The sequence below is a fragment of the Chaetura pelagica genome, unplaced genomic scaffold (genome assembly GCF_000747805.2).
Source record: "Chaetura pelagica isolate M959 unplaced genomic scaffold, ChaPel_1.0 scaffold10, whole genome shotgun sequence".
Lineage (NCBI taxonomy): Eukaryota > Metazoa > Chordata > Aves > Apodiformes > Apodidae > Chaetura > Chaetura pelagica.
This window is the reverse complement of record NW_009952263.1, coordinates 4,195,142-4,221,741: the sequence shown is the minus strand read 5'-3', so window position 1 is coordinate 4,221,741 and position 26,600 is coordinate 4,195,142. Positions and strand designations below refer to the sequence as shown.

At 36.1% G+C, this 26,600-nt stretch overlaps 1 protein-coding gene across 2 annotated transcripts in view; it reads right to left on the bottom strand.

The window, feature by feature from the left end:
* Positions 1 to 3,770: 3,770 nt before the first annotated feature.
* The window catches only part of SLC4A7 (solute carrier family 4, sodium bicarbonate cotransporter, member 7), a 64,126-nt gene continuing 41,296 nt past the window's right edge, over positions 3,771 to 26,600 (bottom strand). For both annotated transcript variants that reach the window (XM_010007504.1, XM_010007505.1), the window contains 15 exons: positions 26,066 to 26,169; positions 24,644 to 24,818; positions 22,139 to 22,272; positions 21,364 to 21,609; positions 17,432 to 17,537; positions 15,236 to 15,397; positions 14,189 to 14,302; positions 13,328 to 13,489; positions 12,815 to 13,066; positions 11,170 to 11,238; positions 10,537 to 10,710; positions 10,062 to 10,193; positions 9,284 to 9,381; positions 7,404 to 7,511; positions 3,771 to 4,446 (listed from right to left, as the gene is read on the bottom strand). In XM_010007504.1, the coding sequence (XP_010005806.1) occupies positions 4,365 to 4,446; positions 7,404 to 7,511; positions 9,284 to 9,381; positions 10,062 to 10,193; positions 10,537 to 10,710; positions 11,170 to 11,238; positions 12,815 to 13,066; positions 13,328 to 13,489; positions 14,189 to 14,302; positions 15,236 to 15,397; positions 17,432 to 17,537; positions 21,364 to 21,609; positions 22,139 to 22,272; positions 24,644 to 24,818; positions 26,066 to 26,169 (2,118 nt within the window). In that variant the 3' untranslated portion in view covers positions 3,771 to 4,364. The remainder of the gene's footprint in view (positions 4,447 to 7,403; positions 7,512 to 9,283; positions 9,382 to 10,061; positions 10,194 to 10,536; positions 10,711 to 11,169; positions 11,239 to 12,814; positions 13,067 to 13,327; positions 13,490 to 14,188; positions 14,303 to 15,235; positions 15,398 to 17,431; positions 17,538 to 21,363; positions 21,610 to 22,138; positions 22,273 to 24,643; positions 24,819 to 26,065; positions 26,170 to 26,600) is intronic.

Here is a 26,600-nt window from a genome sequence, read left to right as displayed (position 1 = left end):
GGCCCCAGCTCTCGGCTCATAAAACCAGAAACAGCCTTCAACAGAGTTCGGGAGGGTGGTTTTTATTGCTTTTACCGACTTTCCGAAACATTACAAAAGATACGTCTTATTGGAGCAGTAATTAAACCAGCGGAGGCCTGGACCTTTCACGTTACAGAGCGAACAAGAGTTGTGGCTCCTGTACAGACCGAGCGGTGGATCCCGCGTCCGGAAAAACGCTTTCGATTTGCTTTGAATTTTGTTAGAAAGTAATTAAAGATCACTGTGATTAGAAAAGCAGTCGTAAAAAAATTCGAACCATACAGTATGAAGTCACATTTCAAACGATCAGTTATTAAAAGTGGTGGTTCAGCGGCAGGTGCTGAACCCTGGAAGACACCTCTGCACAGGAGCATCAGCGGAGAGACAGATTGTACGTTACGTGTCTTGCCAGTAAAATCATTTAGAAAAGCACTGATTTTCAAACTTGATCAATATTCAAAAAAAAAACCAAAAAAACCAACTCAACAGGCTCTAGATTCAATATGAAAGTGTCTTTTAACTTCAATGCCTACTATGAAGTCCTGTAAGTTTTCACTGAAAAAATGTTACAAAAGAAAACTGACTTAAAATTACTACGCAATTTGCTTTATTTATAGCACTACTTTTACACCACCTCAAAGCTGTGTGTCTCTAGTCTTAACATTTGCCATAAAATAAATTACTGTTGGTATAAACAAAGTATTCCACACAGTATTTGTACTGTACTTGATAATTAATTCGACCTAGATGAGTAATTAAAACATTACTAATCGTAGAAGGCAAAAAAAAAAACTAAAATCATGGCATGCTCATCTAAACAGACTACATTTGTGAACTGAAAACCATGAGCCATTTACCTTAGGATTTACAGACAGTATGTACAAGACAAGCCTTTAAAACAGCCCCACCACATCCAGACAGAAGTAAGTGAAGCAAAACAGTTACGGGAGAACTTTAATTAAACGTGGAAAAAACAGCCAAGACCTTTGGTTGGAAAACCCCTGCTAGGGCACCAAATTCAACCCTAACAGGTTTTATGATGACAAACTTGGCAATTTGGAACATTTCACTGAAGGACCTTATGTTACAGCTGCAAAATGAATCTAGGAAGAAAGTGTAATTAATTTGGGCATACGTAAACAGAATGAAAAGCATGTCATTGCAATACATATGAAAATACTAATAAGGAGTTCTGTAGAATATAATTTAAACATGAGACTGTGTTTTAAGTGAAATATTTTAGATTATAATTTAAATGGAGTGGTCAAAATTTAAGACCTACACTTTATGTAAACATTCATATTTATAAATAAATTAGGAAAAGAAAGAAACAGAAAAAAAGGAAAGAAAAATAAGGAAGAAAAAAAAGAGGCTTGAGGGACTTCCTGAGGTGGCTCTGAAGCCAGATACACAGTAGAATTAAGCTCCATTCCAGAAAACCAAGGCATCTACAGAAAGTGCAGGGACACTGATTTTCCTAAAACTGTTGGAATGGAAATACATTGGTGTAATTTTTACAGGGCTTAACCCCTCTGAAATATTTCAGTGCACAGCAATTATCACTGCTCTTTTGCATCCATTAAGGCAAAACATCTACACAGAGTAAACTAGATCCTTAGCCATTTTACTTAATACTATGTATGATTTCAAAGCAGAGAAGGTGCAAATGGAGCAGAGGATCACTTAACCATAGATTATCCATGGGGTTTTAAGCATTTCATACCAGATCATCTTCCATTCATATGGGAAAAAAGTGCAATATGCTACTGACCAAGAACTGGAACTAAAGGTCCCTGTCAACTGCTTAGGCAAGTCGTGGTATTTCCAACATTGATGAAAACACCTGCACAATTAAAAATTAAATAAATACTGTGATTAGACTTTTGGGGCTTTGGTTTTGTTTCCTTTCAACTTGACTTGAGAAATAGCCACTTCCTGTAATATTGACCAAAACTTAACACTTCTGAACTAGAAGCCAGATACAAGGTGTGCAGCACCAGGGCACTCTGACTTCTGGCATTAAAGAGTTACAAATCTAAGAGTTTTGTAACAGCTTTTTGGGTCTTTGGAAATCGTTGCAGGACTGTGAACATGAAGTGTAAAATACTACTGGGAGGACTACTACAAAAGTTATGTATTGTGGATAATGCTACGTAAACTGCCCAAAATATCTTCCCTCCTCGATTCAGCAAGAGCTACTTAGTCAACAACTGAGGTTCAGATGTGTTTTGTTGGTTTATTTTTTTTAAATAATGCAGAAAGTTCTAGGAAACCATCTGCTACAGTTCCACCATAACTCAGTTTGACTAGGGGGGGAAACATGGGTATTTACTGAAAGAACTCATAATCAAGCTAAGGCACAAGCTACACTATTATCTAAGAATACAGGAACATATATACAGGTCATTAATACAGTATTAAGTCACACTGGTGACCTCACTTGCTTTGCCACTGACCTGAGCCTTTGCAAGGGCAGTTGGGATAGCATTATTTGTATTGCTGTACACTATGATTTACTTTCTTTAAACTGTCTTCTAGGAATTCAGCCAAATGAAAAAAAGGGGGGGGGGAAAGAAAAGAAAAACCTTAAATACATTTCACTTGAAGGCAATTATTAACAGTCCATGTAGCTTAAATGGTATTTTAAAAGGTTTCTATTTATTCCCACTGATTGCTTTGTTTTTGTAATATACAAATTATCTTTTCTCCAAGTAACACTTGGCTGAAGAGCACCAAAATTGCACCTCAGGTGGTATTTTCAGATGAACTCTGCCCTCCTTCAGAATGGGCTCCTTTTGCATTTGAGAATTTTACCTCATGACTCATGGTAGAACTCCCCAATTTTGGCAAAAGTTGAGCAAATGGCATTTTCTAATTTTAAATGAGCAAAGATTCTAATTACAGCCACTGAACTACATCCAGAAAGGGCTGGTGACAATTCAAAATACAAAGATATAATTTCAGAAATGAAAGCAAAAAAGCTAAGCTGTAAGGCAAAAAAATAATAATGGAAACTGCACAGGTAATTGATCAAGATTTTCATTTATACATAAAATTCTCATTATTTCAAGTATTATAATGCTAAACACTAGAACTTGAAAATGTAAGTACAATAAACACACTGACTGCATCTTTATCAGTGAACCTCAAAAACTCCCATTTCCTTTAATAAACGAATATTTACTTTTATTCATCTCATGTGATAAAAATTTATACTAATTAAAATAAATAAAATGTTTAAAAATAAGTTGGTGTGCTACCATATGTCCCTACAATGGAGAGGACCAGAACTGTACACACAAATAGCACAAGCAATTTGTAATCCATAAAATAATACTGATCATAAACCTATTACAGAATTAAACTACAGCTAATTTAATCAAATACACAGTAAATTTAAAAATTAATTGAGACAGATATTTGATGAGGACATGAAATACTCTGAAGTTTGTCTTAGAGTATATCAGTTGCTGAGTAAACCAGATGCTGAGAGTCAATAAGTAAGTAAAAACAGGAACAAAAGAATTCAGAAGTACTAGTGTGTTAAGTATGTAAAACTTCCCATAGACCAAATTGCAAAATTGTAAATCCAATTTATACTGTGTAAACATGGAGTGTCCAGAATGGCAAATACTGACTTGGGACTGCAACTACAATTACTGTTCTTAGACTGCTGGGCAATAATGAAAAATCAAGAGTGAATTTAAAAAGAAAATGAAAAAGAAAAAAAAAAAGAAAAAAGAAAAAGTAGTAGCAGAATAGGGCATTTATATATATTTTAAGGAGAAAATAACCACCTGACTTCTAGGCCACTTCTGTAAAATAGGAGAGACAGAATCCAGAAAACACTAGCATGTAGTGGAGATATAAAACACAGTAGTTCTTGTCAACAGCACATTAATATTTGTTCTATAAAATCACCAAAAAAAGTATACCCTGCAAAAACAAGCAGTAATTTCCTGCACAGAAAAAAAACTTCTGTAGCGCACATTATAAACAGAGGTATTGCAAAATTGTAAGCAAAGTGGACCAGTAATCATCAGCAAAAGCTGATTTAACTCTTATGAACATATTGATTATTGAAAATATTACGGATCGATTACAATATTCCTATTTAAAAATGAAAATAAAATTTCCAATAAAATAAATAGCTGAAGTGTGATTACCACTCATCTTACTTGTAGGGAAATCTTCTCATTATGCAAGCATATCTACAGTGCCCTAAACAATGGCAGAATTAAATACATGCCGCTCCTTAAACTGGGAATCACACTTCAATGGTATAATATCCTACAGTGATGTATATACACACATGCATACACACAATTCCCGCTGGTTCAGTTCTATAAAGATGTTTCAGCATCCACATATTTCACAACGGGTGATTCTTCCACATTTATTTTCACACTTTCTGGTTTTTCAGGGCTGTTTGAAAGCAAAGAGGAAAACATAAGGTTCGGTTCACTTCAGTAAATGTTAACCTTCCAACATTTTATATCCAACAATGAACAGTAAAGTATTTATGTAAGGATACTTTTATGATGCTGTATTTCTTCTATTACATTCCAGTAATTATTAAATACTATTCACAGGAGCAGTACAAGAGAGAAATCACCAAGACCTCATTTATAAATACCATCTCCAGTCCCCTCGCTTTTATTGATTCTATTGATTGAGAATTGTTTTCCTAACACCTTTTGGAAAGGAAAAAAAAAACAACCAACAAGCTAGATAAAAATATCCAAAAATATATAACAAGCAATATTATTCGTACTGCTTAATTACTGGGCAGGGAAACAATTTTGTTCACAATAAAAGATCAGCAAAGCATTTCAATCTCTTCACAATGGGGAACCAGGCTTTTAACAACAGTAGAGGACAGTTAGAAATCTACGTATATGTAGAATTGAGTTGAAGACCCTAAAGACAAGTGCTGGCTGGTACCTGAACAACTGGCACTCCTAGGGACACAGCTAATGAACAGTGGCTTATCCAAGGACAGAAAAGAATGCCACAATGTAGGGACTGAACAGAAGAAGATAAACTGGAAAAGCATAAGAGGGAACAGTCTCTCTAGGCATTGATTTTAGAGGAGACAACACATTCATGGAATTGCTCTTTAAGGAAAAAATATATTAGACATTCATCCAAGGAGAAAAATTCTGGTATTCCTTAGAAAATATATGTGTGCCTGGACTCTGCAGAGTCTATAAAATAAGAGATGGTGGAGGGGGAAATCAAAAGCAATCGATCAGTTCAGGAATAACAAAACTAAAAACTTTTTTTAAAACAATCGTATTTCTAAGAAATAACAGCAACCCACACAACATGATCTCTGGAATTCTGTAAGACATTGCTTGCTTCAAACTACATCTTATTTGAAACCTATAAATCTGAATATAGTAACGCCTGAAGAACAACTTTACCACAATACTAAATGTCTGTCCATACTATCAGATGAAGACTTAACAGAACTGAGATTAAAAGTTTACTGGGAATTACTTTTGAATGAACAGTAGTGACATTGCTAAATCTTTTCAGCACCCACTATAAAAGAAAGGGTAGCAAATACCTCAAAACAGCAATCAACTGAGTTAAGACTCAAGGAAATCCTACCTTCTAACATTTGCCAGATTCATGAAATACCAGACTGGGTCTTGAAAGAGCTAATTTCCAGCATCAGTGTTTTTTTATTTTCAATTTGGAGTTTTACCAAGTTCCTTTCCAAGATGTAATTTTTACCATACTAATCTCAAGTGAGGCATGTTACGGAATCAAAGGAAGATGTCAGATAGCAAAATATTTAAAAACAGGTGGATTATTGAGTATTACCTAAATAGATCAAAAAGTAGATCCAACTGGTCAGAAGCCTAATTCACTAGTGATGCATATAATTCTATACTAACATAACCTACTTGGTTATGTTACATAACCCTGTAAGATGGAAGAGTACTAACTTCTAACTGCCTGAAAACCAAATCTAAAAACTGTAATTCTTCTGGAAAAAGGAATACAAGTCTGTATCTCTTCAAGCCTTACACACCCAATGACTATGAGATAACATATTAGAAGCATTCAAAAATTCTGTAAAAGGTTTTTAAGAACTTAGAACATTAAACATTTTTAAATGTTTGAACAACAAAGGCTGAAGATGCACTGAAAATGGTGTCTGAAGTTCTTTCCTTGTCTCCTTCTTCCCCCTGGGTTGACCTACTTTCTGGGCAAAACACTGCATTTCTATGCCCAGTTTGGAGTGATGCACATGCCAAACAAACAGGGGGCATACAAGGGCTAAGTGGCCAGTCACTACTGTTGTTTCCATGATGCAAGGTAAGCAGTACCTGATAGCTTGGACAATTATATATGAATATGCCCTTACCACCAACATATCCACTGAGATGCAGTTTGATACAAAACATGACAACTGATACCTGAAACCTGTCTTCCTCTGACAGATTTGGCTGAAAGGAATTAAACAGAACAGCAGGATTGCATAAGCTTAGTTTTCCAACTCAACCAGGCCTGTTCTCCCCTCTTTCCTACATAAAAAACTACTAAGCAATAGTTGTATATGATGGAACAGTCCACACATAATGGTGCCTATAAATTACAAGCCTTTCAGGAAATTTGGGATATTCCATATGAATATTCAAGATTTAATTCATTTCCCTTGATAGATTCAGCCCGACAAAGAATAAACTAGGACTCAATGGCAGAATGACTCATTGCATGCAGACTTTCTTGTTTGATGGGGAGCTCACTGAGAAACAGACTCCTGGCCATTACAGAAGATGTGTGTCAGCTTACAGGAAATATTCATAGTACCAAGGACTTCTAATCTGTCCACTACTTCATTCAAATATAGTTCATTTCTAATGAAGATAATATTTGGGTCAGGTTTATTTTTTTATAGATAAAAAATGAGCTAGGGAAAAACAAACCAACCAGTAGACAAAAACAGGGGGCAGATCTTAGGGCAGTATAGAGCAACAATGGAAGTGCTGGACTTACCTTTTACTCCCAGTGGTATTTGCAATGTTCTGGATCAAAAAATTCCCATGCTCATATACACTCTAGTAATGCTTTTAGAAACCCTAAATCCATCAGAGTAGCATAAAATTGCATAAAGCAAATAAAGATTAAGTTTAAAATTGTAATAACGCATTTTAAAAAATAATTTAAATCCCTTTTAGAAACTGTTTAACTTCAAAGAAAAGAGGAAAAAAAGTTCAAATTCAAGTTCTTTGAAAGTAAAAATTCAATACAGATTTACAAAATATATACACTCATTTGCTTGAGATACATTTCAAGAAATACAAGTACAGTTATTAGCTGCTAAACACAAGATGACAGTTAGAAAATGCGTGAGTAATTATAGCTACCTCAGGTTAGCTCTGGTTACTTTGGCATTCTCAGTACTCATGGCAAGAGCCTTCCACTGTGCAGTTTTGGCCATTTCATCTGATATGTTTACAATTGAGGGATCAACGCTAAAGAACAAACAGACTTCTTGGTTAGTATTCAATACCTTGCAACAGCATTATATTCATTGTCACTCATCATTTACATCAGTTGTGCATTCTTTCAGTATTTACACAGCCACAAGTTGAGTTAGTCTCCTACAAACGTATTTCAACAAACATTTGAAGATTTAACTGAATAGCACTGCCTTCATCCCATAGCATTTTAAAATAGCTTTTCATATAGATATCACTAAGACACTGAGAACATTTGAGAGACCTCTCATTTCTAAATTAACTCTAGCTTGAGAAAATTACTTTGCTTGTTCAAACTATTGAAATGAATCCTACTGTTCTGCTTAGTCTTTCATAAACTGAATTAAATTATTTCCAGGAAATAACCAAGGGCAAAATAGCAGATGTTAATAACACTTCTAAACTAGTAACTGAGTTGAGATTTAAAACTAGTAGAAATCTAGAAGTCCCAATACCTAGACAGATTTCAAGTTATTTTGTTTTTCTTGCAGAGCCTTACTAGACAGTTTTTAAGGTTTTTTTTGCCACCACCCCCCCCTCCCCCAGTCCTGCAAAAATAAGTTTACCCTCCCAGAGAGTAAGCTTTGGAAATCTTTTTCTCCAGTTTCCCCTCCACACATTTATATGTACAGCAAACTTGGACGTTGTCTGTAGATATGTTTTTTTGTTATGTTCCACAGTTAAGCTTCAGAGTCTACCTCAGGGTAGAGCTCTTCAAATTGCACAGAAATCTTTCAAAGCCATTTTCCTCAAGAATCCCCACAAGATGCAAGACAGTGAAATATATAGAAAACACACAGGTACACAGTTGATGTAATCATAATTCTACTGTAAGAGCAATTGGCAACTCAGATGGTGTTTTTTTTAAAAAAAAAAAAAAGCTTTAGCATTTGAGTTGCTAAAGTGTGATGATTAAGCTTGCTCTTTGAGGAGAAAACAGGACTCGGCAGGACTATCTGACTAATCAAAAAATCTGCTTGTTGCCAACTGAGATAAGGGTAGATCTGACACTACCCTGGATCTGTAAGGAAGCAAATTTTTAAACCTGGGAACCTTTAGTATTAAGAGAGGAAAAAAAGCTGGCAAGCTATTTATCTGTCACATTTTTGGGGTGTGTTGCACAGCTGTAGAATACCTGACAATTTAGCCAAATGCATTCCTGGTAAGGGAGATACATACTGAGAGATACTGCCTTCCAGTGATAAGGAACTTTCCACCAGTGAAATTCCAGCACTTCCTTTTCCTGGAAGAGAGCCAGTAATCCTGTCCTCACGCTGACTTTCAGAAAATGACCTTTTCAAGTCAAAATGGCTGCTGGTAATACTTTTTTTTTTTTTAATGTATCACAGAAATTACAGATTTTAGTCCTCAAATAAATCAAAGAACTGCACACTTAGACCATTTCTGAAAAATCCAACGGCTGGTAAACACGTAGCCCAACTGATGCTATTAGTTGCTTAATACTCAGTATTTCATGCACAGTAACACACGGGTATTCCACAAAAACTGACCAAGAAAGCTTCTTCACCTTGAGAACAGCTGGTCGAAATTGAGTCATCTGATCTGTTCAAGATGGTCACGTAAATTTGTAAGATGCAGTTTTACATAATAATGCAACATAAAAATGCTACTATAGCACCATGAGCTATACCTTCAGATTTTCTAATGATGGCTCAGTTACGAGCTTGGAAAAAAAAATATATTTCAACTCATACACAATCAACTCCAACTTCATAGAAAGCAAATTAGCACATGTGATACAATACCTGTATTTTAAACTTTTTACAGGAAAATCCAAATTTGCTCCTCCATATGCAAGGTGTACGCTTTCACTGTCCCCTGTTTGAAGCATTCTTTCTACTTCCTGCAAATTTAAAGTAAAAAGTTTATAAAACGATTCATGCAGGAGAAATCAAAGTACCTTATGCTGATGATTAACTTGCGTCGAGGTAAGGGGCATTTCCCTGTAGCTACTGGAGTTGAATGCAGGAGGTATAGTTTAAGGCCTTTTTTCTTAGAAGTGTTTTATCCAGGTAGAGGGATTGGGAGAGTGGAGAAGGAAGGTGTTAGAAATTTTGTAACAAATTCAGCTAGCTGGTACACAGTTAGGTAAGACTTTTATAGAGAAGTTATACAAGCTATCTTATTGTGTTATTTGGTGACCAGCAGTTGGTTTTAACTACAGCTCTGTAAACACATGCAAGCAAAATGTTCCTGATAAGATGAATAGTTTTTCAATCAATTTAGGGAGGGTACAGATCCCTACTCCCCTTCTTTTCTCTCCCTTTCCATTTTTTCTTCTTCCAACCTGCATTTTTAATCACAAATAACAGTCATAATTCATAATACCATCACTGAAACAGTGACTTCTCCTCAACTCAATTGTCCATAGTAATTCCTCTAGTATTAAATCTCAGTAAAGCATTTTAGAATGTATATTGGTATATAAAGTTATATGCTCAGGGCACTTGAAATTCTTTTTACCCTCCCTGAGTATTTTCTAGTAATTTACAACATGCTTAGTTTAATTGTTTTCACACTTACTGCTTTCTCTTTTTTCTTTTTGTCATCTTCTTTCTTCTTTTTACTTTCTGGCATAAGATCATCAAGCCAGCTAAGCTCTCTTTTGGTGAAACATAAGTCCATGAGCTTGCGAATGAACACCAATGCTAGAACCTTAAGAGAACCATAAATTGATTAATTTACAAAAAACTTTTTTAATTAATAAAAATGCACACACACTTTCGGTACATTCAGAATCTTTAACTCAAGGCCTTTTTTGTAGTACTAGTTATATCTTATGAGAAAGTTAAATAATTTCCATGTTAAATAGCTATTCATGACTGAACTGCTTATTTTCAGGAAATTCAATGACCCTGGTGTTTCAAAAATTAACATCTTGTACTACAGGTTGCTTCTTTCCCACTTCCTTCCTTAAGGCAGCAAATATGTTCTGAAGAGATCCTAGACGATGCACATATTCTTGGAAAATTATTAACTTGTAAAAGAGAAAACTTACCATCATAGGGAAAACAACAGCAGCTGCAGAGGCTTTAATCACCCACAACAGAACTAGACAAGTGAGCTGAACAACTGTAAAGATATGGACCTTCCAGAGTGGCACATAGCGCAGATAAATCAGGTCAGGTTGATGCTTGGCAGGCATTCCAAACAGTTTTATACGGTCAAAAAACTGCATTGAAAAAATAAAATCATCCTTCGGTTAATTATTTTCTTCCCTTCCAGAAGAAAATAAAACATTTTTAGGGGACTCCAGAAACAGATGTCAATCCAAAAGAATATACTAATGAAGGAGGCTGAACATTCAAGGAGGCACGACTGGTGGCTGTTTTGTTTTGTTGTTTGTTCCGTCCCATCCTCCCCCCCCCACTCCCACCCCACAGAAAATTTCAGAACACTTCAGAAAACATGTTGCTTATGATGCATTACTGAAAGAATAAACGCAAAAGAACTGAGCAGTAAAGGCACAATGTGGTCAGAACAAACATCTGAACAAGACACTTCAGAAGTTATCCTACATACTATTCAGACAGTATAGCCTTTATTGTCAATCACAAAGTTATGTGTTACAGTCTCCTTTTCATTTAGTTAATTAAACAAGAGCAAACTGCTGATTAAAATCAGACTTTACCTGAATGCCTTTTAATGAAGATACTCCCATGTAAAGAAAGACACCATACAAAACTGGCATTGGAATAAACTGCAGAGGAAGAAACACCCACACAGTTACTTATGGAATCGACATAACATAGCAGCCCATGTTACTGAAAGACATGGACTAAGTTATCTTTTACTTTATATTTTACTTAAGTGAAATCTGTAAAAGCTGAGGCTCTATTTATAGAGAATCTATATGCATCAAAAATATCTACAGTTAACAAGGTTATCACCAGGATTTAAAAAGTAGTTCAGTCTTGATTGCCTATTAATTACATTTTCTAGGTTGCAACCAAGATTTCTATTTATGCTAAGTAAGCTGCTTTATGCTGCTGATAGGAACTATATTGAGACTATCAACTCCATGAAATTGCTGTAAGAAGTTTTACCTTTGATCACTAATCTTGCATTTCTGGAGCAGATGAAACAAAAAACCCACAACACCTAGAGAGCTATGAAAATCTTATAATTATACAGGGATAACTTTTGCTCCAGTAAGTAAGATCAGTTTAAAGCTTATTAAGATAATGAAGTTGTGCACTGATTTCAGTAGCACTCACATCAAACCTCTACAGCCTAAGCAAAGCAAGCAAAGCTTTCTTTGCTCCTGAACTTATGAAACTTCTGAGTAAAGGACAACCAAGATACAATTAAAATCTTTACAAAACCTGCTGCTATTAAGCCTGAACTGAAACTTAAATAGTGCGGGATAAATCAATGCCTGAGGGATTTGTTACTGTGTGTGTGTGTGTATAGAAGTAAACGTCCTCACTGTAAGCTCTATAATTTGCTAGTACTTAATTTATGCTAATTGCTCCTGTATTAAATCAGTATGAATCCATACACAGAACAAAAGCAGAGCAATCTACAGATACAAGGCTTTGTTTTCCTTCCTTCTTTTTAACAATAATAGCCATACAGATTGAAAAATGTTTCCTACAGAACAAACAGTAATAATGCCAGATAACGTGAGCAAAAAGCCAACAGAACTGATCGGTTTTCTTCCAATAAAGTCTTTGGAAGGGCACTAAGGATTTAAGTTAGCAAAGTGTAAACTGAGGCCACACTACTACCTACAAGCTTTCTACTACACCATGATGATACGTAAGATAATCTTTACACTTTAAACATCAAAGGAAGTTTAATAAAGCGGTAGATAAGGTGATGAGAGGTGAACAATATCACTTCTAATGGTCATTTTTTAAATCAATGTTTGTTTCTTCTGCTATATTATATTACTTGCGAACAAGTACCTTTGTATCTTTATCACATTCTTTTTCTCTATTTATGCACTCATACAAAACCTACAGAAGAACTATTTTAGACAAAACAAACTTGAGAAACTAAAAAATAGCTGGCATGAAAAACCGGGTAACAAGGATAAAGGTTGCTTTCTTCATAACCCACTATTTTTTAGCTTGCTCAGATTCAATTTTCTTTCATCTCCTTCCATTGCTTCTATTCAACTAACAACACTTGTTAAGAAGAGAATTTGAGAATGAGCCCAGGTATATTTGACGTAGCATAATAAAACTTGCTAACATTATGACATGCTACATCACAGTATCAAATAAAAAGTACAAAGAAAGCACAAATATTTTGGGAAAACTGTCTGTTACCTTTAACACAGATGTCATGAACACTGACAGCCCCATCAGGACAAAAATCATCAATCCTGTCACTCGCTGCTCCCGGATTCCCAAAAACTTGGGTTGCTCTCCTGGTGCTGAGCATTCAGATTCAACTTTCAGGCTGTTAACATGACTTATAGACAGAACAGTTGCAGCGACAAACCACGGTAAGCCCATGATAGAACATATCCCCAACATAACACCAACCATAAGCAGATCAAGATGATAACCACAGCCTTTCTGTAAAATTAAGCAAACAGATAATTTAATAAATTTTCATTTTATATTATACCATATTTATAATTTAGCTGATAACTAACAGGTAACTAAAACTACAAAAACTACATACTTTGAAAGTGTCCACAAAATTGTATTTCTTATTAGGCAACCTATATGTTCATCTAGCAGCTGTTGGTAACGTTTCACAGATTTGCAGAATGAATCTGATTTAAAATAAACTTGAATTACACAACATTAGAGTTTTGTGAAAATAACTTTTACCTTCAGCTTATGTTCTTTCCTGTTTATAATTACAGCTGTTATTTGTTGATCCATGAAAATGAGAATGGTACAGAGCAAAGCAGGAATAGCAGCTATCAAGACTGTCCACCAAGGATTGCTTCCAAGAGGATCTATGAACCACCCTCGGTCTTTTTGGGTGGGCTGAAAAAACAAACAACAACAACAAGACTTCAATTGCTAAGATAAAATGATTATTTTATTGCTACAAACAGCTGAAACTAACTTTTTTTTTTAAATGGTTTTGACCAAATTACTAATTTAGCTGTTACATGTGAATGTGACTTTTATATGGAAAAAACCCAAATATATTCCATGCCTTCATTTCTGCACATTTGCACAAAAGAATGCTTCCTTTTCAATGACATTGCAACATAAAGCTTAGTCTCTTCTGTCATACAAAACAGAAGAGAAATTACTTCATCAACTACACTGTAAGTAAATAAGATACATTTCTGTTTCTATGCAATTCCATTGTTCTACTGCCTATGAAACTGCAAGCATTTTTCAAGTTACAGGTTTTTAATTTTTTTTTTAAATGGTTTTGACCAAATTACTAATTTAGCTGTTACATGTGAATGTGACTTTTATATGGAAAAAACCCAAATATATTCCATGCCTTCATTTCTGCACATTTGCACAAAAGAATGCTTCCTTTTCAATGACATTGCAACATAAAGCTTAGTCTCTTCTGTCATACAAAACAGAAGAGAAATTACTTCATCAACTACACTGTAAGTAAATAAGATACATTTCTGTTTCTATGCAATTCCATTGTTCTACTGCCTATGAAACTGCAAGCATTTTTCAAGTTACAGGTTTTTAAAAGGTTTTATTGCTTACTTCAAATTTCTCTGGAACTTGAAGCTTAGGAGAAGGTACCCCTACAAGATAGTCAATCAAAACCATGATTACTATGGTCAGAAATACTGCAAAGTCACTGATGGTAGAACGCACCTATGAAGAAAAGACTTATGTTAACTCTTGCTTTTTCATCATAATTTTCATGTACAGAAAGACAATTTTCTTCCCTATGAACAGTGAAGTCTATTTATATTACACTATGCCCCTAAACATGATATATATTTTCTCTTGTTAAGATTTAAGCTGCCTGCCAGCATAGCATGAAAATGCAGAAGGTAAGTATTCTATACAACTGTTGATCCAATTATCTCATTTAAAATGATCTACTGCAAGTAGCAAAGTGCTTAAAATAACTACTTCATCTTATTGTCCTCTCAAGCCTACTGGGAGGCTGGGCCATCTCAGCTGCAGCTTAATTTAATAAAGTGACTGAATTGGTCTATAATCAATAGTCATACATTTGATGTTTTAATAGATAGGAGGAGGACAATTTGCAACAGGTTCGGGTTATCAAAGGTGACTTTATTAAACATCAGCAAGACATTGTAGGGATGAGCTGAGGCTTGCAGAAGATCTAACTACTTTATTTTGCCTAGCAGAAGCTGTGTAAATCAGTTCAAGGATAATTAATTATTATATTAGCCTCTATTAAAAACAGTAACCCCCTGAGGAACTGCAGAGAACTTGCAATCAATTGTTCTGTACAGCTAGGTGAGGAAAACAACAGCAATATTATCTCTCCAAATGATACCTGGTAATACCCATTAATAGGGGAGACAGACTGCCTAGGTCTTATAATGTTTAAAACATCTTGTAACTACAGGAAATTAGATTGATTTTCAGCAGCTGACTTATTTACTCTGTCTTCATTTTCAGAACTGGCAGCTAATTTTGTTTTAACTTTCTTTTACTGTTTTAGAAGAAACCTCTCCATTAAAAGTTGTGAAACAAAATAGAAAATGCAACTCCATTAAGTTATATCAACGTACTTATCACAAGATAACCAAAGTCTCTAACCAGAATTACCTTAGTTGGGAAATAGCGTTTGGTCTTGAATTGCTTAAGGAAAGAGGAGAGGAAAAACGTCGTAAAGAATAATATGACAGACCAGAAGAGAACATCTGGAATATATGGTCCATGATGGCCACAAGCTGATCCACGAAACACACCATGAAATTTTAAACAATCCTGTAAAGAGAAAAACTCCTTAACTTTCTGTTTTATCAAGTACATTCAACCGAACATGTAGCCTTTAGATATAAAGCACACCTGAAAGCTTTCACAATCCCAAAAAGGGGGTTCTTTCCTTCATCACTAACCTTATCCTGAAACGCCAAAAATCTGTGCTGTCTGAAGAGCCACAGTATCCATCACCAATTATTTCAAGATGCCAAAATGCTGAGAGATGCACAGGAAGACACAACTTCTTTATATTCACCTCATTTCTATTTACTTCTTAAAGACTGAATGCATAAATAAAGACTGAGGACTAAGCTCAGGAAAAACAGACTATCCAACATCAACTTTCCAGCTGATCAAACATAATCCTCAGTTTCTCCCACTCTTCATTCTTGACTTAGTTTTGTCCTGATACAATTAAAGAACAAATACTCCTACAAAATTAGATTAACCCAATTGTAAGAAAAATTAAGTCTAGTGAAGTAAAAAGCCATTGTAAAGACTTAATTTGAATACAAAAGAAAACGAAGTCAGACAGTCCCTACCCAAAAGGCACACTGAAATGCAAAGCAAAGAAATGAAGACAGATGGAGTACAAAGAAACAATACACCAATAAATTAAATAATTGGAAGCAGCACTGCCACAACCTAGTCTTTAAACACGTTATCAAAACAATATATAAAAAAAATAACCTATGAAAAAGAAAAAAATCACAATTAGCAATCTACTTTGATTAGAAGTACCACTAAATTCTGGATGAGTTCTGTCTCTCTGGGAATCAAAGAATGGTTAAGGTTGGAACGGACCTTAAAATCATCACATTCCCACCTCCATGCTATGAGCAGAGACACCTTCCACTAGACCAGGTTGCACAAGGCCTCATCCAACCTGGCTTTCAACACCTCCAGGGAGGGGATTTCCACAACTTCCCCGAGCAACTTATTCCAATGCCCTATTATCCTCATGGTGAAGAATTTCTTCCTGATGTCTAAAGATGTTCAAGAGAACGCAAATATATAAAAATAAATATAAATAGTAAATATAAAAACTAAGTTCAAGAGAAACTGCCATCATAGGTGATTATGGTAGACTAGAAGCCATTAGGAGTACATAGAAAACACCACAGCTTAAACTCAAGTAAAGTACTGAGGTTTTTCATAGTATTTTTGCTGCGCAAAACACCTTCTACTTTCAGTGTGAAGGTCTAGGGGTCATATACAGATATCTACTGCCTTTTTTGTTGGCCTAAGATGGCCAAAGTGGGCAGATGCATCTAGCAAATGCAATAAAATGTACAGCAGATCCAAATCCCTCAAGATGCAGGTGGAAAACAGATGCCAGGGTAGACATTTGCACTTAAGGCAGTTGAATCCCATGCAAGGAACTACTAATCAATAAAAACGCTTCTTCCTAAAAACCTTCAGTACCACCTTTACACAATAACATTCCTTCTCTTCACTTACGCACAATATTAGTGATGAAATATCAATTTCAGAAGGTGATGCTTTCAAGACTATTCTTTCTTATAACCTTCAATTTTCCAAATTATTATTTCCTTCTAGTCAACATTTACGTAGATTTTTGATCCTGTTGTAGTTTTATACCAATGTTTCACGAACTAAAGAAACATGTTTGCTAGCCCATTTTAACTGTAGATTCCATCTTTACATCTTGTTAAAAGTATTTGTTCATCCTTTCCAGGAAAATGAAGGAAGCAATCTCTCTCAATCTGCCTACTCAGCTCATCACATTTACTTGCACTTCAGAAAAAAAGACTGTTCTGCCTACCAGGGTGAAAGCAGCTACACCTCAAGCAGACATTTATAAGATTAGCCTGTACTGCCACAGACTTGCTCATCCAAATCACTACAATGACTGTTTAAAGCACTATGGGAGGAACAAAAGTGTCCAAAAATTCGGTTTTAAAGAAAACAGTCCAGGCTCAAATAAATAAAGAAAATATTAAGACTGGTATTGTGTGGGTATTTATTTTTTATACATAAACACACATGTATATACCCGCAGAGCTTTTAGATACTCACAGAAACTGTAAGGTTACTCCATGCTATGTTTTCTACAGATTTATTCAAACCCCTCCACACCTCCAAAGTTTCATTGCTGGGGTTCTCAGGCTCAGAACACACACATCTGAAGGGAAGGAAAAAAAAAAGTAGTACATGCTTTTAAGCTGTATGTCCCAAAATGCAGTGACTTGTAGTGATTTCAAAGATCCTCAAGTGTTTAGTCCAACATTCTATGAAAGAATCAGAGTACAAGACTCCTCTTTACATTACATGAAATAGGATTATTGGAGGGGTGGGAGTAATGAAGAATAAAAGCAGCCACTGCTCAGGAGGTTTAACAGGTTGGAACAAAAAAAAACAATGTACTTTAAAGAATTAGAGGCAGACAAGATGATTGATCTGCCATTTTTTAAATAGAATGAAACCTGAACAATAAAATGAAAAGAATATACACCATACAGTGAATAAAAAAGATTTAAGATAAAAATGCAATTATATCACCTTCCAACAGCCCTATACTAACATATATTGTGTTATTTCTAAAGATGTCTATGTAATTGGACTAATTTGGCACAAAAGTTTTTATGGTTCTGTACAAATTAAGAGCCATTAAGGTTTTTAGATTTCTATATAGCATAACATCCTACCATGATTCAAACTTCAATTAGTACTATACATCAACATAAGAGAAAACAGATTGAAACCATTTAATTCAAACAAAACTGGTGTAGATGACAGTTTCAGCAACTCCTTTTCAAACCAGTCATGTAATTAGCCTCTAGACATTTCCTAGTCTGTTTTAAAATTCTGGTAGATTTAGCTATTTACTTTGCATTCGGCACCTCTGCTCATCTACACATGACCAACAATTGTCACCCTGAATTAAGGTACCATTTTTGAGTATGTGGTTGGTTAACTGAAGATAGAAATACACAAATTGCTCAGATTTAAAGCAAATGCATATAAGTGTGTTTAATAACTTTTGAACAAGTGAAAGTGCCCCTCTCCTACTGCAGTGGTTTGCAAACCTGGACTGCAGAATCCTCTCTGCCAGACAGGTTGGCAGAGTACACAACAGTAAAAAAAAAAAAAACACAACACTGATTTATTGGGATGTTTTCAAACAAAGCCATTCATGGACACCAAACTGTAAGTTTGACATGTAAACTGTAAATGTGATGTGTAGAAGAGGAGAAACAATAAGCAAGAAGTCCTTTTCCATGAGATTCATCAAGATACTGAAAAATAAAGAACAATGAAAGGGCAAATTTGCATCCTTCCAATGTCCCATACAACATCATGGTCTCCAAACTGGAAAGAAGTGAAAGATGACCATCAGCTGGATCAAATTATTAAATGTAACAAACTACAAAAAGACTTTTGGGAGGGGGGGCAGGGAAAGAATAATCCTGAAAGGAAGTACTGAAGGACGAATGTTTGCAAAAGTGAGGAGAGATGTTGGAGTGGAAACACAGTAGTCAAAACTTGGCTGGACACTGCCAGAAGTCACCCTACATGTGTGATCTCCTACATGTGAGCAAAGCAGATGCCCAGAGTCTGCCCTCCAACGTGGGCCCAACAAGTAGGGATTCCCACTTTCATGTATAGACATGACCTCACAACAGGTTGCTCCCTCACCAGAGTGTGAATTAATTATAGAGAACCACACAAGAAAAATAAGGCTGGAAGCTCCTCAAAGACAGTATTTGACTGTGATGCACATGTCTGGAGCTGAAGGGTAAATAATAGTTTGAACACAATTAGAACTTCCGAGGATTAGTAATAATAGAAGACAACTGAAAAATGTGTAGGTTCTTACTAGTATTTCTTAGGTGTCTCGCACTGTGGTTTATCACTGTATTACTGATACCGATCCTGAATGTATGCATCAGTGAGTCACAGCCATCTGTGTGCTGTTGATGAAAGAACAGATTTGCCTTTGATTCGGTTGAAATGATGTGAAATGAGAAGTTTCTCTCAACAACAGTTAGCAGGATCTCCTCCTTCCAGCCAGTTCATCATATTTCATGAAATTATACCATAAGTTTGGAAACTCCACACTGAGCAGCATTTACTACATCATCAAAAACTAAAAAAGATGGAGTGTCAAGACACATGACATAAGAAGTACTCAGTGCTAATTTCACCATATAAGCAAACTCTTTTAATGCAGAAATGGTACAGCTGCTCACCAAAAGGTATGGAGTTTGTCTGGCAAGGTTTTGGTAGCAGGGGGACTACAAGGGTAGCTTTCCCCATGTCCAACAGAGCCAATGCCAGATGACTTCAAAATTGGCCTGATGCTGACTGACCTGAGGCCGAGCCCATCAACAACAGTGGTAGAGCCTCTGTGACAACATATTTCAGAAAGGATAAAAGACTGCTGCACAACAGCAGCTGGGAGAAAGGAGGGAGAACAACTCTGCAGACATCAAGGTCAGTGAAGAAGGTGGGGGAGGAGGTGTTCCAGGTGCTGGAACAGATTCCCCTGAAGCTGGTGAAAACCATGATGAAGCAGCCTGTGCCCCCTGCAGCCCGTGGAGGATAATGGTGCAGAAGCTATCCATGGAGGACCCCAAATGGGAGTAGGGACATACCTGAAATATCTGTGACTCTGAGGGAAACCCATGCTGGAGCAGGGTTACTGGCAGGACTTGTGACCCCATGGGGGACCCACACTGGAGCAGTCTGTCCCTGAAACACTGCACCCCATGGAAATGGCACATGCTGGAGCAGTTTATGAACTGCAGTCAGTGGGAAGGACTCACCCTGGAGAAATTAATGGAGGACTGTCTCCCATGAGAGGGACCCCACGCTGGAGCAGGGGTATGAGGAAGAAGGGGCATAAGAAACAACATCTGATGAACTGATCTCAGTTTCCATTCCCCATCTACCTGAACTGCTTAGGGGAAGGAGGTAGATAAATCAGGACTGAAGCTGAGCAAGGGAAGAAGGGAGGGGTGGGTGGAAGGTGTTTTAAAATTTATTTTTTATTTTCTCGTTACCCTACTCTGATTTCATTGGTAATAAATTGAACTTATTTTCCCAAGTTCAATCTGTTTTGCCCATGATGTTAACTGCTGAGCTATCTCTCTGTCCTTATCTTGACCCACCAGCTTTTTGTCAGATTTTTTTCCCTGTGACCAGCTGAGGAGGAAGAGTGGCTTGGTGGGCACCTCATATCCAGTTAAGGTCAACCCACCACAGACAGATAATACACAACTGCTACAGAAAAAAAACAAATGTACAGAAGACACGCCTAACTAGCTTGCTTGTTACATTCCTTTAATGAAATTAAGTTGGTTTTGTACTGGTAATTTCACTGCTAGTTACTGTGATTATAAGAACTAATAGTTCTACTTAGTTGGGAAGGAAAAAAAATATGGCTATATTGCATTTTCTATTATTCTCCTCTCTCAAAAATATTTTTAAAGTCAAGTGTTCCGCATAATTACAGTAGAAAGCAACACTGTTTAAAGATGTTAACTCCCTATTGACAGCATGTGTAAGTTGCAGTTCTCCATGCCTCAGCTGTTTGGAAAGAATCCTCACTCGGCTTGGGGGTAAAATACCATGATTTCTAGAAGCAACAAGGCAGATCTCCTGTTCTGACCTTTAATCTCCAGGCTGACCTTTAATAAAGCTGCAATTAGAGTAACAGAATCATAGAATCATTCAGGTTGGAAAAGATGAGTAAGATCACCTAGGAAGGCAGTATCAGGAAGGCACTGTCACAGGCCTTCATCCCTTCCAACCACCCATAACTAACACAGAAATACTCAACTCCACAGCATCCTGAATGGGATTTTTCTGAGGTTTCTCATGCCTGTGCCACCCCCAGCATTCCTCCTACCCTTCCATGGAGAGGCAAACATTGCTGTTTAGTACATGGTATGTCTCTCTACTGTAAACAGTACCCTTTTACTAAGAGATAGAAGCTTGATACTTACGAATATAAAGTCAGTTTATCCAAATCATTGTGCATATTGAAGGCGTACACTTCTCCCAAATGAAAAAGCTTTTCCAATGCCTCATAAATAAATATGATGCATATAAGTGCTGCAAAAGCTTCCTCAGTGAATCGAGTGATGTAACACACAAGGCTGCTGGCATCTGTAGCTACAAGCACTATACATAAAAATGCAGTCCACAGACCAATGCTAGTTCTCAGGGAGAGGTAGCAAAGATCATAATCCCTGTGTGAAGAAAGAAGCAAAAATATTTACTGAGCAAAAAGTCACCTATACTATATTGTATTTCAAAACAGATACTGAGGCTAAGCTCTATAGGGATTCACCACTTTTCTCATCCTTCATGTTAGTTCTGAAGGAAGTAGAAAATTTTCTGTCTCATCTTCCAGCAAAGAAAAGCGATGCTGCAATATGTTTCTTGGATTGAGGGTGCAACTACTTGTGAACTACCTAGATGCTTTCCCCTAGAGGACAGATCAATCCCTGTTGACCCCTGCAGAATCAAAGCCAACAACTCCACACAGCCAGAACATAACTCCCATTCAACTTTTAGCAGCTTCTTATCACTGATTTTCTCTTTAAGGCTCACCAATGCCTCACAGCTTTGTCAAAACACATCCACCTCTCAGGCTCTTGCTGCTTTCACTTACATCTTCATTGACATCCACTCTTAACACATATCCTCTTTCAATTACAGGTTTCTAACAGGCTAGGAAGTCAGAAAGTGCATCAAACTAATACAAATATCACTCACCTGCAAAATTTAAATAATATTTTTTCAAATACTAGAACTGGTCCGGTGCTCCCCAGAATAGTAAGAGGTTGCCCAGCAAAGAGAGAATAGGCAATCCCAGTTAATGAGGCTCCAAAGAGAGACTCTATTGCACTCTGTTTGGGGGAAAAGAAATCGCCGTAACTATGCTGCCTTTCAGGTTAGTGTTTAGCATCACATCTGCATAAATACAGCTATAAGATCTAACTTAGAAACAAGACAAGATTTAAAAACATTGCAATTAACATTGATGTTTGAGACAAGAACAGCTTAACACACTTTTGCAGCAACAATACCATGGACAAAAGATTTTGAAAATTTCACTCCTTAGAAACGTAAAGCCATCCAAAACCATGAGAACATGTTACTAGCCCTGCTAGCTATGGAAGGAAAAACATATCAACAATTACTACATATAAGAAGAAAAAGTCATTGAACATGTATTTTATGGAAAGAATTATCTGTCTCTGTAAAGAAAAAAAGCATATATATTGTAACATACCTGTACCAAAACATGATACGGTGTGCTGTATGAAACCTGTATCAGTCAACCAAGCATTACAAAAGAGCAAACTGACAGGGTGCAGGGGTAATTGTTGAACAATATTGGTTTATGTATACATGACACCAAAAAGAGATGAGCAGCAAACTAACGCCCCACCTGGTATTGCATTTAATTTCATTTGAGAAAGATATCTGCTTCAATTAACTTGTGTTTTTTAGCAGAAAAGGTTATAGTAAAAGTTACAATGCACCTCAAAAGAGAGAGGCAGGACTTTTTAGATCTTAAAAGGATATTAAAGTTACTTGAGTATAATTAACTACAGCATTTACAACTATGAGAAGTCATGGATTAGAGATTAAAGGGTTTCTGGTGGATTTTTAAAGTGTTTGCTATTTTGCAATTATTCTAGCCTAAGAAAGCAGTATTTTTGTAAGCTTAAGCTCCAATTCAGGAAAGCATCTAAAATTGGTCAAAATGGTTTGCTGAACTGGGGCTACTAGAGATGAAAAAAAGAGACATTTGTTCATTATAATTAGGATTATATATATAAATATATAAATATAAATATATATATTTTAAATCCCAGTCTCTCTTTCTATTACCTATTTCTATTAGTACTTTTGGTTATTCAATGCATTAACCTTGGGGTTTTTAACCATGGTGGCATGGAGAGGAGTGCTGTGGAGGTGATGACCTCTGGGAATCTGAGGGAAAGTTTCAAACACAAACTGTGTACCTTACTACGTCAGCTACTGTGCTTGAACATATGTGTGCAGTTACTAAACTTTATATTCAATGATGCACACCCAGTATCTGAAGGCAGGAACAAACCCGCAAACAATTCCAGATAGCTAAAAGAAAGAAGGTGTTTAAGAATCAAGCTTTAAAAGGAGCATATTTTCACAATTACACGACATACATTCAAAAGTTATATCAACATTTTGATAACCATTCCTACATCTAGAGTGGCAAAAACAGTGTACAGAAATATTTATTTCTATATTTGGTATCAACTCAAAATGTTACATCAATAAACAAAAATCCGAGTCAGCAGCATTACTTGAAAGAGATAGAACAGTTAATCATATTTCAATATAGTACAACCTTGATCTAATTATCAAGAAGAACTGTATAGCATCATAAGTTTTACAAGAATCTTAAAAATTTGTAAAGGACAAGTTTTAATACATACTTCCCTCCCCCAAAAGGATAGATCCTTGTTTCTTTGTGATAGATTTAAGAACAGAAAATACACTTCAAACTTTTTTACTCACAAGCCAATTAATACAAATATTTCTGATGTTAAGTATCCTTTCCTGCTCCAAAAACCAAAGTGCAATGGTGTTTTGGTTATAAAGGTGCTGGTGTTATCTACAGCCCAACATAACACTGCCAACATTTTGAACATGTATGGTTGACATTCAAGTAATTTACAAAGAAGAGTATTTTCTGCTCATAAAACTTGGCCACTTTCTTTTATTGTTAACAACGTATCATCAGCGAAAGCATATGCACATCCTTGCGCGTTGCTTAAATACACAATTAACTGCTACCCATTCACTGCAGGCATTATCATCCTCGTAGGCCTACTACTCAAGGCCAGTACACATTCTTGGCTATCCACTTTGAGCCTCTATCTTTGCCTAAAGTAGGCCTAGTGGGATGGTGCACCTTTACTGCTATTTGTTATTTTTAAGTAGCCAAAAAGAAGGCAATGCAAGCCCTTTCTCAATTCATGAAGCGATTAATCCAATAAGGCAGGATAAACATTTTTTACCTCCACTGTGCATCTTCTCCTGTTCACATGGGTTCCCCACATTTTCCACAGCAATTACCTTTTGGGGAAGATCTGCTTTGGGGCAGGCTAATCAAGTGCTGTGGGTAAATTCTTCAAATACAAGTATAAATTAATGAGACAAATGCACACAGTGACTTGCCTCTGAAAGTCTAAAAGCCTGGCCGCTACCATTCTTTGTACTCACTATTCTGCCTTGTGTAGCTTCTCCCAGGAGCCCTCCAAAAGTGATTACAGGAGACATACAGGCACAGTATAGGAAAAGAATCGAGGCCAGGCACTGCAGGCTTAATGCATCCTTGAAGTCACTCAAGAAAAAAGGTGCTTTCCTTTGGATGTCAAGTATCAAACCACCAAAAAGCCTAAATAGGTGAGATGAAACTCGTCAAACTGTACACTAAAGGATTCTAGCTAGTTCAAAACTACGGGCTACAAATGACTGCCAGTGCCTATTGCCAGCACAAATTAGCTATTTCATAATCCAGATTAAAGTATAACAGTTTAAAATGTAAATGAGAATCTTAATCTACTCCAATTCAGTAGTATTCCAAATATAATCAAGCAGGTTATCCACATTTTATAAGCTGGCTAGGTATTCTTGTATATGGGCTAGATACTGAAAAAGTATCTTTGCAAACTATTTTACTTAAGTAATATTTCAGGTCAAATCTGTCTTAAGATACTCAAAACAAGGAACAGAAAAAATATGCTAAGCCTCAACCAAGACCACTGCATTTATACATTCCAGCATTAATACTCCAATAAACAGATGTAGCTTTTTGATTCAAATTCTACACAAACATATGGTTAGGTCCATAAATATAGGTCTATCATTTTTAACAGTGTTTTCATCTGGACTATATATTCTACAAATAGAAATACAAAACCAAACATCTGTAAGTCAGTTCAACTGGGTAAATTATTAGCAAGAAATTAGAAAGCTTTTGGCAGTTTAAAAGAATATATCAATACTCCAGAGTACTAGGTACATTTCCACCTGCAAAAAACTGATTTTATTTTGAATTATTAAAAAAAATTAAATATTCCACTCCTAAATACTCCCATCTATAGATAATTCTGTGGGCAGAAATTAACTTTCCAGCTCCACATACTGTCTGGACTTTTGTGGCAAGTATTTCAAAATTAACAGAGAACAACACTGAAACCTAAACAATACCAAAGTATTTTTTTGCCACTTTATATTGTTTGTTGTTCCATTTTGTATGTTTAAATAAAACAGATTTGCATTAATCAAAACTTTTAGTACCTAGCCCAATACTGAAATTTGCACATTTTGCTATAATTATGATAATTGCATGCTCTTGACAGTTAAAAGTTAAAACCCAACCCTTAAAAAGTCAGTTAGTTAAATTAGGCAGCATCTTATACAAAATCCTTCACAAATGTGTTGAGAAACATTGCCATAGGCTTGAAAATGCTTTAAGCAGATTGATGTTTATAGGCAAGAATCCAACACTTGGAAAGGAAAAAGGATGCGCTCTGATGCTTGCACCATGACTTTTCATGTTCAAATGTCATAATTTAAAACTGTGAAGATTTATCGCTTTTATTTCTTTATGGTAACTAGCATTTAAGGAAGTGTACACACCTTCCAGTTCTCTCAAGTTCAGGTCCAGCATGATGGCCTTCTTCTTTGAGAGGCTCTCCTGTAGGAGTAGATCCATTTGGAAATTTAGGTACCTTCCTTTTCTCCTACAGAGAGAAGAAAAAAAAAAGGGGGGGAAGGGGCAAACTATGAGACTACCTTTGCACTCTTTCTACATGCGATATGTCCCTGAGACATGATGAAACAAAACCTAACCTTTACAAGACACAGTAGAGGCTAAACCACAAGGCCTAGAAATCTTTAGACCCTTTTTTCTCAGTAATTTCCAAAGTAGAAGCCTCTAGCTTCTGACCTCCCTTTATAACACATATAGTATGTACTTGAAGTATAAGTTTGAAGCCTTGCAATATAAATGAGGACTTATTCTATGCTGAGCAACACGCTCACTAGCTCCTCAGATTTCTCAGGTAACAAGTTAAGCAGTAGCCTCAGGCTCTTCATTAATAAACTGCATTGCTGTCACCCCTTCTGTTTCATCTACTCACCCAAACCACCACTGGAATTGACAACATCAATC